Genomic DNA, 11,891 nt, shown 5'->3' on the forward strand with positions numbered 1-11,891 from the left:
CTTACAGATTTTTTTTTTCAGTCCGTACATATTTGTTTCAGATAATTTCTATCTTCTTTTTTAATTTTATATTTATTTTTTATTCTTTTTAAATTCTTAGTTTCTAGTATATTTTACTACAGTGTAGCGTGTAGAGTCGCAATTATCAAATCTAGAATTTAGTAAAGGCATGAAAATATGAAACTTTGATAAAGATATCAATTTACACTCGTAGGGGGCACCACCTTCGTAGATGAAGGACCTTTACTTATACTAATCAGTCATCAGTCTAAAGATCGTGAAATCTTTTCAATACAGGGATTACTTTACTCTGCAAGTAAGGAAACACATAACAACTTCTCTGTAATAAATGGGAATATTTATTTAACTATACAAGCATAACAAATTCAATGAGATAAGCAACATAAGGCACGTATATTGATCACCAGAATGAAGCACGGAAACTATAGACTAAAAATAGACATGGAATGAAATGAAACAAATTAAGAATGAAAGGGAAATGATAATGAAATATGGGAATAAGAATTGGCAGCAGTAAATGGAGGTATGTATGGATCAATCAACCAGAGAAACGAGGCGGAAAGCTACGGGGCAACTAGACTATAAAAGCCTAACTTTTCCTGATCTATTTAAGTAATTTGAATCTAAACTTTTGCATCAACTCTCAGCAGTAAAGACGTGGATAATCAGAGCCTACTTTGTTCAGTTGAGAAGTCCTGCCGGTCGGGTTGTCTGGTCCCGCTGAGCTCGGAGAGACGGGCTCGGCTTGGCCGGTTACCTGGCAACGGCAGACGCTGGAACAGCTGGTCTCTGATGTGTTATCGTCACGAGGCAAGCAGCGCTACCGGCTTTTCACAGCTGTAGACAACAGGCCTCTCTGGATGTGGAACACTGCGGCGATGTTGCATCAGTGTTTGGCTGCTGGTCTTGGAAGAGCTGACGTTTCTAGCTCTTCTAACTGTTATAAAACTAAATTATCTCGTTCCTAAATATCTTCGAAAATGATCTTCGCTTGGCCGAGCGTTGATAACTTCTTAACTATTAGAGGCGAGGTTCAAACTTCTTGTAAGAGATTCTTAAGTTCATCTGGAGAAGACGTCTCTAACTCCAGGTTCAAACTCTTAAGTTTCAGCTAAGGTCGAATTGTAGCTAAATTGTTGATCTTGGCTTCAGCAGGTTTCTTGGCGAGGGCGGAATGTTGAACTGTCTGAAAACCCAGATAAGAACATTTTATAGCTCTTTGAATTCTCAGGCGTGGTTTGCCATGCAAATCACGCTTCGCGCTCTTTTTCTGTTTATTAATTAATTTCTTTGTTTGAGAAGATTTCACCCCGAACTGAGAGGGAGGGGGGAAAGGAATGCAAGAGGAATCATTCCTCTAGTCTATTTTATTTTGGGATCTATTACTAAGTGATCTTAATAAAAATTCCTTTTAAAATAATATGTCGGTATTTTACATCTCCACCAATTACTGTTGTCAATTGATCCAAATAATAAAAACCTGTCAACTTACATTCAAACTTATATAGCTAGCACATCAATATAAGGACATCAAATACCTTCCTGGTACAATCTGTGGCTATAAAGTCTTCACCAAGTTAACTCGTATATGTGACTTGGGTCTCTAACTTCGTGATCAATATGAGAAAGACAATTTAAACATTTAAGACATTTGGACGCACTGACATTTTATACTGACATGTCGTCGCTATAAATGACCACAAGGTGGCAGTGTAGGACCATGAAAATAGGAGAGTGTCTCTGGATGAATATCTGATACACTTCAATCATTTAACGCATCATGGTTTGTGCATGTAACTTTAGCTATTGAACATCTTCAACATATATATGGGCCTATAGTTAACACATCTAGTATACTTCAAACTACAAAATAGATCCATTAAAGACATTGGGAAAATATAGTTGAAAGTAGGTTTTAAAGGAATGTGAAAAGGGAAGAGATTTATGACTGTCCTGATTCAGAGAGGGGGTAGTGATGAGACTCTGGATAGTGTCAACAGCAGTCATCGGTTCCTTTGTATTGACACGGTGTGTATTCCCGTTCTCACCCAATGGTGACTGTCCCTTCTGATTAACCAGAACAGTCTGGTACTCCAAATGAAGAAAGGAGGGTGATTCCCTATATTCAGATGTGTGAGAAGTATGGATGTGTGATTGTATAGTTCATTAGTATTCCTGAGTTCTTGAGTCCTTCTCCTCCTGATGGCTGAAAGATAAAGGTCGTTAATTGTGGAATGTGTGAGTTTCAAAGCTCTTCGCCGGGTTGGTATCCTGTCGTTAATTTCCTGAGCTGTCCTGTGGAGACATCTCTGGCTGGCATAGACTCAACTCCTTGAGCCATGGACTGTGTCCATTCGACACCTTTATGGCCACTTGTTGTGATAGGCCATTTGGCGTTGATTCAAGAAGGCAACAGAAAGGTTGTGGGCTTTCTGCAAATGTCTCCCTGGTATCGCTACAACAGGATAGAGAGACAGCAAACTACGAATTTCATTGCATAGATAACTTGGTTATTTCTGCATATGACAATAAAGCCTTTGTATCCTTGTATTGTATCCGTGTATCCTGAACTCCCATCTAACTAAACTAAAATAAATGAAGCTACACTACACTGAAGTCTGTGTCTATTAGGCCTCATGCAAATGAGGTTATGCAACATTTGGTTGCCATTTGTCTGTCTGTGATACAGTGTTTTCCAATAATGTATTATACGGAAGCTGTTCACAGTTTAATTTCTTATCACCAGTTATCAGTTAAGTACAATAGTGGACCTATGCATTTCATTTAGCTATTCTCAATTGCGTTGCTCATGCCACAACCTGTACACTATAACATTCTGAAACAATTCCTATGCACAGGGGCTAAATTAGCATACTCCGCAAACAACCCAAATACATTGACTGATCCATACATATCTATTTTGGCCTGTTTTAGCTCATTGGGGATCCAAATAAAGAATAAAAAACATAGATTACGTTGGTAAACTGTGGACTATGTCATTTCCATCTTGTACTAATGATTAGGTAACGTCAGTATCAAATAGCCAGGCCGTTATTAACTGTACATGATTTCCTATGTAAGCAAATAGGCTAACACATCTAAGTGTTATCAGCAGCCTAAAATAAAGAGTAGTTATATATCAGCTAGCTGGTTATGAATGGAGAATTGTTCATGGCTTAGCTAATTGTTACTGACTTTCGTTTGAAAATTTGTCAGCTGGGTTACGAGCATTTGACATTTTCATAATTAGCCTGCTAGCTGCTGGCTCGCTACCACTGTAGGTAAGGTAAACCACATCTTTTCAATAATTGAACTTAATATTATAATATTAAAACTTCGAGACAATAGAATGGCAATGAACTTACCAAAAATATATCAAAAGATGTCAGTCCGAACAAAGTTGCCGCGCTCAAAGGACTTGACGTTCATCTACGGGGGGCGGATTCCGGCGCCATTCTTGGTAGTTCTACCGAGTGTGATTGGTCAAATCGTGGAAGGCGCAACGAACGGTGATTGGTTTTCACAATTCTTGGTAGTGGGGCGGCATCTGACTGGTCAAATCTTGGTAGAATTTTTGGTAGTGATAGGCAACGCGATTGGCTCTCACATGATGGATTTGCTCGACCGACAGGCGACAGGGAGTGGTCCCTGAACCCCACGTTGAGAACCACTGCTTTAGTATATTCCCATAACCAAAGCGCAATTTGCACGCCAACCCAATTATAAACTGACTATTGTGCTTTACAGTTTTTACCTTTAAATCATAAAGGAAACCTCCTTCGAGCCGGAGTTGAACCAGCGACCTAAGGATTTCAGTTGCACAACCTCTACAGTCCTCCGCTCTACCAACTGAGCTATCGAAGGGGCGTTATATGGAGTTGTAGAGCAAACACATTTCTGAGCCATTCATTTTGCAAAACAAACCATATTTTCATTGTTTCCACGCAAAATACAAATATATAATTTTTCCAAATGCTACACACAAAACTCTCCAAACGGTCCATGCACTCGTGCTCACACAGCTGTCTAAACTCTAATTTTGCAAAACTAACAGTAACTTTAACTAATACTCTAATAATACCTTTTCATTGTTCTTAGTTGGCACATATTATCATCTTCAGTATTAACTACTTTATGCTATGAACTGCACAACCTGACACCCCCCCACCCACCCACACACACACACACACACACACACACACACATACTATGGGGGGTGAAAAGGGTCACGGAGGACAAGACACACTTACATACGCTCCTGTGATTATTTACTAAAAGTCCCACGTGTGTATGTGTGTGATTAGTACAACTCAGCCACGTGTGACTCTTAACCCAGGCTTCAGCTGCCAGAAGCAAGTGAACACTGTTATCACAGAGGCAGGAGAAAACCAGCTGTGAACCACATTAATAGCCTAGTATGATTCATTACTGTTGTTTTATGTTTTCGTCGTTTATGTAGCTTTATTTTAATTTTTAACATCTTTTCTTTTTTTTTACCACCTCAGGCGCTCCTGTTTTTTATAGGACAGAAATTTTGTTTGCCATTATTACTTAGTCATATAGTGTAGAGGTAATGTGCAGGTCTATGGAACGTAACGTCGGTGGTTTAAATCTAACCTCTAGCATATTTTCTTCAGCTTCAGAATCACCATTGTCTGGTTATATTTTTCCGTCATGCTGCATAAGGACATAATTCCTTCAAAGTAAGTCAGCTAACTTGTTTTTTTTTTAAATTTTAGTCAGGTTCTTTGTTTTGGGAAAGTTGAGATAAAGTTTTAGATAAACTAAACCTCTTCTCAGCATTTCAGCATGCTTTTATCTGAAGAGTGTGCTATCGGCGTTTTAAAGCTCATAACAACTAAGCTTTCTTTTCCTCAGAAACTAATGTGTTTTTCTGGTCTTAAGACTGACTTTCCACTGTGCTATGGAGAAAAGGATCCTGATACACGGCATGGCATTGAAAGTGACATTGGTGGGAAAAATATTATTGCGTGGCCACGAGTTAATAAGGCATGGGAACGAGATAATTATGTTTGGTACTGAGGAGTAGCCGCTGCGGTACAAGTGTAGTACATATAGCGCTGTGCGCCTTTTCAGCACCGTGGAGCTGGCCCGGTTTTAGACTGCTTTGATTAGGGCAGTAACAGATGTTGGTTGGTCACCAACTACTAGTGTTAATATGAGTGTTCTTCAGGACTGTAAGCTATAATGTGCACTTTTTGTTTTTATCTAAAGCCATAATAATTAATACATAATTTCTTTAATTTTAAACCCACCCACACAGATCAAGCGATTCCTTTATGGTAATTCAGCCAATTGGTGCACATTACAATAACATAGGGATGTTTAGGACTACTCATCAGTCCATGATGAATATTCATAATTGAAACAAAAGGTGACCATGGAGAGATGAGGTCACTCACAGCTATTTCTGACGAGTAGCTGTCGATATTCATGTTTGGATATTCCATAGAAATACAGAAGCGCAATATTGCGCAATGAATCTTTCAGTTTAGGCTCTCACATGTAGACATGGAGTATTTCATGTCTGTGCGCCCCAGACTGTTGTAAAGGTATGTGAGTAATCACAATATGTGTGAAATTGAATGGAGTTTTGATAGCGCTGAATTGGTCAATGGAAAAATTAGGAGAAGGAGAGGGAGACACTTTCACACCCGTCTATCAAAGCCCTGTACCCCGTTGTGGTGGTGTAAGTTGGGGGTATGCTGCAGGGAGAAAATGGCAAACAATGTTTATACAATCCTCATTTTTAGAATATGACAACGCAGGCATTTAAAGCCCAAATGTTTGGATAAAGTCATGGAAGGATGAGACCACAGTATTTCCAGAGTTTGAGAAATTTTAATTTAAAATCTCAATGCCAGCCAATGCCCTTTCTGGAGTTAATAGAAACAATACAACAAAATACTGGTTAAAATGCACATATCGGATCATAAATTAGATCTACTCACGTATGATTAATCAAGCTATATATAGCGGCGATTAATCAAACTATATACAGCGGTGCGTCATTACGCACAGCCATTACGCACCACTATATATTGTGAGCCATAAAACTTATTGATTGATCACACATGAGTATGTCTAATTTATGATCCAATATGTGTGTTATTTTTATTTCCACATTACTGTAGGCTACAATTTGATGACATTATGTAAACCTATTTACTCGTGCCAGAATAAAAATCCTGCTTGGAGAAAAAAGGATAAGGAGGAAGATGAACTTGTTAGAGCTATTGCAGCAGGAATAGGAAGGTGAAGTTAGTGCATCTGCACGTGCACTCGCAGGATGCGCACACACGTACGTACACACGCACGCCTGTGTGTTAAGAGTCACGTGCGCACGCACGTGCGTATGCATGGCTGAGTTGTACTAATCACACACAGACGCACATACATACACACGTGGGACTTTAGTAAATAATCACAGGAGCGTATGTACGTGCGTGTTGTCCTCCGTGACCCTTTACACCCCCCATACCCACACACACACACACACACACACACACACACACACACACGCATACATATTTGCCCAACAGCGCAAGGACGCTGCCTTGGTGTTCAAAGTAACATATACAGAATATTGTATATTTTTTGCTGAAAAGTTAGAGGAGAAATAGAGCTTTCATGTGTCTCTCTCTTCTATTACTTTAATACAGTGATTCTCAACCTTTAAGGACCCTTGATTTAGTACCTATTAGGGCCATGGACCCCCATTTGATGAGAATTTGTCTCTCAGACCTGAGAATATTTTTATTGTTAGATATGATTTTGTCCAGAATTCATAACTATATGTATTGTAGGTAGAAGGATAACAGTGAAACTATGATCAAAATAGGCATATTTCTTCATTCTCTAATTGTGTTAACTTCTGGTAAATTAAATAATGGTGAAGTTTAGCAATTCATCAGTTTGCTGGGGACCCCTGGAACCCCTGAAGGACCCCTGAACCCCATGTTGAGAATCACTGCTTTAGTATATTCCCATAATCAAAGCGCCACCTGCGCGCCAACCCAATTATAAGCGGACTATTGTGCATTACAGGTTGTTTTTTTACCTACTTTTAATCATTGTTTTTGTTGTAAATCATAAAGGAAACCTCCTTCGAGCCGGATTTGAACCAGCGACCTAAGGATTTCAGCTATTTAACCTCTACAGTCCTCCGCTCTACCAACTGAGCTATCGAAGGGGCGCTGCAAGACGTTTTAGAGCAAACACATTTCTCAGCATCCATTTTGCCAAACTAACCAGTTTTATTGTCTCCACACAAAAAAAGAAGGAGGAAAGAAGGGGAAGGAGGGGGAAAGAGAAAAATGAAGAAAAAGAGAGAAACAATTGAGAAATTGAGTGAAAATGAAGTGAATTGAGAGTTACTATTGACTCTGCTGCCCATCGGAAGTTATAGGACACACTTTTGATCCTGTTAGTTTGAGAAATATGTCTAAACATGACACTTTACTTAAGTATGGCATGGGGAGTTGTGGATCAAAAGGTCACGAGTTCGATCCCCGACCAGAACATGTCTCTCTTAACCCAAACTCTTACCAAGTGTTATGAATCTTTCAAATATCACTTAATAAGTGATGCAAATAGGACAGTGGCTTATTGTGAATGCCATACAGCCAAATAGTAATACTTTGTGTTGTTTAATGCTTACATAATGTAGAAATGTGATTGTTACCAATGTACGAAACATTGGTAACAATCACTAGTCACACCTACACACACATGTAACTTTTACGTTTATTTTTGACTAGAATGTATCAAAGAATTATTATTTTATATATTCATATATTTTACGTGTTTGCTTTAGAAAAAAGACCCAATTCATGAATACAATCTAATTAACAATGAATGGAATAAGTATTGAAAGCACTGCGACAATGTAATTGTCTTCTCTGAATGACTGATGAGTTTGCATGCTTGCATGCAATGTGGAACTGTTTGCAGTACTGTTCTGTTGATGTACATTTTCTCGTCATTTCATTATCTGCTTGAGGTTGCACAAAGCTAAACTTTGCTTGACTCCTGTTTTTACAGATATTTTTGGTAGAAATAAGTCAAAAGTACTGCTGTAGAAATAGTGCAAATTTATTACAAAATATACACCTTATTTCTCTCTCTCACCCTGAACCCCACGTTGAGAACCACTGCTTTAGTATATTCCCATAATCAAAGCGCCACCTGCGCGCCAACCCAATTATAAGCGGACTATTGTGCATTACAGGTTGTTTTTTTTACCTACTTTTAATCATTGTTTTTGTTGTAAATCATAAAGGAAACCTCCTTCGAGCCGGATTTGAACCAGCGACCTAAGGATTTCAACTATGTAACCTCTACAGTCCTCCGCTCTACCAACTGAGCTATCGAAGGGGCGCTGCAAGGCATCCTAGAGCAAACACATTTCTCAGCATCCATTTTGCCAAACTAACCACAGTTTTATTGTCTCCACAGAAAATACAAAGCTATACAGGCTATCATTTGTCCTAACGCTATACACAAATCTCTCCAAACGGTCTATGCTCTCAAAAAATGTCCACACTGCTGTCTATAAACACTATCATTTTTCAAAGTTTTTCATTCATTCATTCATTCGTTTTTCCATTTTTCATTCCATTTTTCATCACTTTCATTGCTGTGACGCAAAATGCGTTCAGTGTGCACAACTTTCAAAACACATGAACACAATTGTCACTCCACATCAACCACGACCAAAACAAACTACTTGAACAAACTTCAAGTTGACATGGTTTTCTAAATGAAAAAAACGACATAATATAGTGCAAATCATTAATAAAAATTAGTTTTGATAGTCTTTCTCTATCTTATACTACTTTGCTAAACTCCCATAAGCACACTGCCACGTGCGGGCCAACCAAATTACAAGTGAACTATGATTATCGTTTTTATCTAAGTTATGTTAGTTTGTCTATGAGTTGACAGACATTATCATAAATGAAACCTCCTTCGAGCCGGATTTGAACCAGCGACCTAAGGATTTCAGCTGAATAACCTCTACAGTCCTCCGCTCTACCAACTGAGCTATCGAAGGAGCGCTGTAGTGCAAATCACAGTTTTCCCTCAATTAAAAAAAACAAAACCTATATATATTGTTAAAATCTTCAAAGATATGTGCTATAATTTTTCGTGTCAGTACTTATGAGCAACGGGATTTAAATATACAATCGTTTCGTTGTGTATTTTGTTTTTCCCTCGGTTTTCCCTGATTCATACTCCCGCACAGTTGGTGGCGGTAATGCACGAAAACGCTGTTTTCTAACGGCCCTCATAAACAAGAAGTAGAAGAAGAAGAATGGCGGGACACTGTACCCACTTATTTCTCTGCTGCTGACGGCAACAACATTTCCAAAACAAACACCTTCTGCTGAATATGAGCACAACCTTGAACATTTCATCCATGTCTGGTAACAGAGACTCTTTCCACGCCCAGCTGGCTTCTATCGTCGAGGTTTTGGCGAACACGGCCGTGGCGGAGATCTGTAAACTGGTGGATGATGGCTACGCGGTGCTGCGGCTGGAGATTTCCCAGAACCAGAGGGAGATAGACAGCCTGCGAAGGAAACTGCTGATCGCCAAGATTCAGAGCTCCAGACGGAGTCACCTGGAGAGGCTCGGGGCGCTGAGACGGACCGGCCATGTTACCCGCTGTGTAGTAAAGTCAAGGAGCAACGCGGAGGTTTATAAACTCAATGGCAAAGCCCAGGCCACAGGACAGCGCCGAGAGTCGGATATACCTGTCGTCGTTAAGATAGAGAGCAACAGACTTGGAGGTAGCCGAATTTGAAATATTAATTCATGTTTTATTTAACCAGGTATTATTTAACCAGGTTTGTCCAAATAATCTCTTTTCAAGGCGGAGACACAGTCCAAATTTGATAAAGAAAATCTGGCAATTTAATGCTGCCTTGCTTTTCGGCAAATGTATACACCTGCTAAAACATGATTTATGACCTTTTACGAATCATTATTGTCTTCTGGTAAATTCGGCATGTATAATATCCACCAAGCAGCATATAATTTTCATAAAATCACAACTTTTTTTTATGGTTTGCGCTGTTCGCTACCGCCCACCTGGTGTATTTTGGAGGAAGCTGATTATGGGTATAACAGGGGAACCAATGATAAAAGTTGAAATTTAATTGAAATAGATGCTGCTTGGCGTAATAGATATGTGCTGAATTGGAGAATGGCTCCTAAGGATTCGATAAAGGTCTCAAGTCATGTTCTGCGAAGTATGTAGCGTTGGCAGATCAGCAAGTCACATTCAATTGCGAGAGTTTTGAATGGTGTTTGGCGTTACTTTTTCTCCCTACGAGAGAATGGCATGCATCGTGGCTAGGGGAGACCTGGCCAAGACAGCAAAATGTACCAACGAATAAGTCTACGAGTGATGAGACAAATATACAATCATCTGCCATAATAGAGGTGTTTGTATGCATTGGGTGATATTCACTATTTGACAAGGAAATGAAAGTAAGACAGATCCTTGTTCTTGTTTCATTGGCTCATAGCCATTGTTTTTCCTCAACCTGTGATATCTCAAAGGATACCAAACTGATCATCATCTGTTTCTTCCTTTTTTCTCCTCTCTTTCTCCTCTCAGATACCCAACCCCTAGTCAACCAGGGCTGTGAAACCACCACCGTGGTATCAGCAAACTCCTCCTCCACCTCCAAACCTCAATCCAGATCCCTCAGAGCACAACCTGAGAGTCAGAAGAAGAACCTCCAAGAACACAACACTGACCGGATATTCCAGTCCCATCCACCACCATTTTCATCACAGCCCAGTTCTGAAAATACAAACTGGGAGAGCTACCATCCCATATCCAACAATGGCGGTGCATTCACCTGTACAACAAGCTGTCATAATAATAACTTGTTCACCAACTCTTCCCAATGGACAGAGGTCAATCCAATCCCAGGGAACCACGCTGGGGAGCCTCCGCGCAATCCTTCCCCTTGTAGACAGGGTGCAGCCGGGACTAGAACAGATGGCAGTGGGGCTTCAGAGGGTGGCGGGGTGACGATGGTCTCCGATGACTTGGGTAATGTAGTTCCGTCCCTGGCTGGCAATTTGGACTGGAAGCCTGATGTAGTGGTGGTAGGATCGGTTCCCATTAAAGTGGAGGAAGACATGAGCTCAGAGTGGAACATAATGGACGGAGATACAAGGTATGCCGAGAGGAGACCGCAGAGAGAAAGCCGAAAAGGAGACGGAGAACGGAGAGAGAGGGGGATGGATGGCGCACACGCCGACAAGTATTCCCCACTTCTGCTGCGAAACACAGCAGATAGAACTACAGGGTGCAAGTCAGCATTGGAAAATATGAAAACACTGTCCTACGGTGGCGTCTCCTCCTCCTCCTCCTCTTCCTTTTCAACCACAGCCAAAAGTTGCCGGCAAGTTTTACACCCTCAGTCGAACGGAGGGGGCAAACTGGCCGGCGAAGGGCCCCCGTTCCGGTGCGAGCTCTGCGGCAAGGCCTTCGCCAAGTTCCCGTCCCTGCGGCGGCACCAGCGCGTTCACACGGGGGAGAAACCCTTCGGCTGCCGCCACTGCGCCAAGCGCTTCTCCCACCGGCATCAGATGAAGAACCACGAGCGGGTGCACACCGGCGAGAAACCCTTCCGCTGCCCTGTCTGCGGCAGGTGCTTTGTCCAGTCCAATCACATGAAGAGACACCTCAGTATCCACGCGGCGGGAGACCGCGCCATGAGCTGATAGTGATGCACAGGCAACTTCTTGATGAGCATGGGTCAAAAATATTCAAATATTAACTTCTTTTTTTTTTTAATAACTGAGATACATTATTAATATAAGTG

The 11,891-nt window shown here is 40.7% G+C and overlaps 1 protein-coding gene and 4 non-coding genes across 5 annotated transcripts; 1 reads left to right on the top strand and 4 right to left on the bottom strand.

Annotated features, from left to right (window-relative positions):
• Nucleotides 1-3,796: 3,796 nt before the first annotated feature.
• trnay-gua (transfer RNA tyrosine (anticodon GUA)) lies at nucleotides 3,797-3,885 on the bottom strand. Its single transcript is given in 2 exon segments — nucleotides 3,797-3,832; nucleotides 3,849-3,885. It is a non-coding gene; the product is annotated as a tRNA-Tyr (tRNA).
• A 3,260-nt stretch (nucleotides 3,886-7,145) lies between these two features.
• trnay-gua (transfer RNA tyrosine (anticodon GUA)) lies at nucleotides 7,146-7,234 on the bottom strand. The gene is given in 2 exon segments: nucleotides 7,146-7,181; nucleotides 7,198-7,234. It is a non-coding gene; the product is annotated as a tRNA-Tyr (tRNA).
• Nucleotides 7,235-8,329: 1,095 nt separating this feature from the next.
• On the bottom strand, nucleotides 8,330-8,418 carry trnay-gua (transfer RNA tyrosine (anticodon GUA)). The gene is given in 2 exon segments: nucleotides 8,330-8,365; nucleotides 8,382-8,418. It is a non-coding gene; the product is annotated as a tRNA-Tyr (tRNA).
• A 590-nt stretch (nucleotides 8,419-9,008) lies between these two features.
• trnay-gua (transfer RNA tyrosine (anticodon GUA)) lies at nucleotides 9,009-9,097 on the bottom strand. The gene is given in 2 exon segments: nucleotides 9,009-9,044; nucleotides 9,061-9,097. It is a non-coding gene; the product is annotated as a tRNA-Tyr (tRNA).
• Nucleotides 9,098-9,376: 279 nt separating this feature from the next.
• On the top strand, nucleotides 9,377-11,862 carry LOC139919604 (uncharacterized). The gene is made up of 2 exons (XM_071909395.2): nucleotides 9,377-9,836; nucleotides 10,670-11,862. Exons 1-2 carry the CDS (start codon nucleotides 9,464-9,466, stop codon nucleotides 11,788-11,790), a joined length of 1,494 nt encoding a protein of 497 aa, XP_071765496.1. The 5' UTR covers nucleotides 9,377-9,463; the 3' UTR covers nucleotides 11,791-11,862.
• The last annotated feature ends 29 nt before the right edge of the window (nucleotides 11,863-11,891 follow it).

Source organism: Centroberyx gerrardi, chromosome 3, assembly GCF_048128805.1.
Source record: "Centroberyx gerrardi isolate f3 chromosome 3, fCenGer3.hap1.cur.20231027, whole genome shotgun sequence".
Taxonomy (NCBI): Eukaryota; Metazoa; Chordata; class Actinopteri; order Beryciformes; family Berycidae; genus Centroberyx; species Centroberyx gerrardi.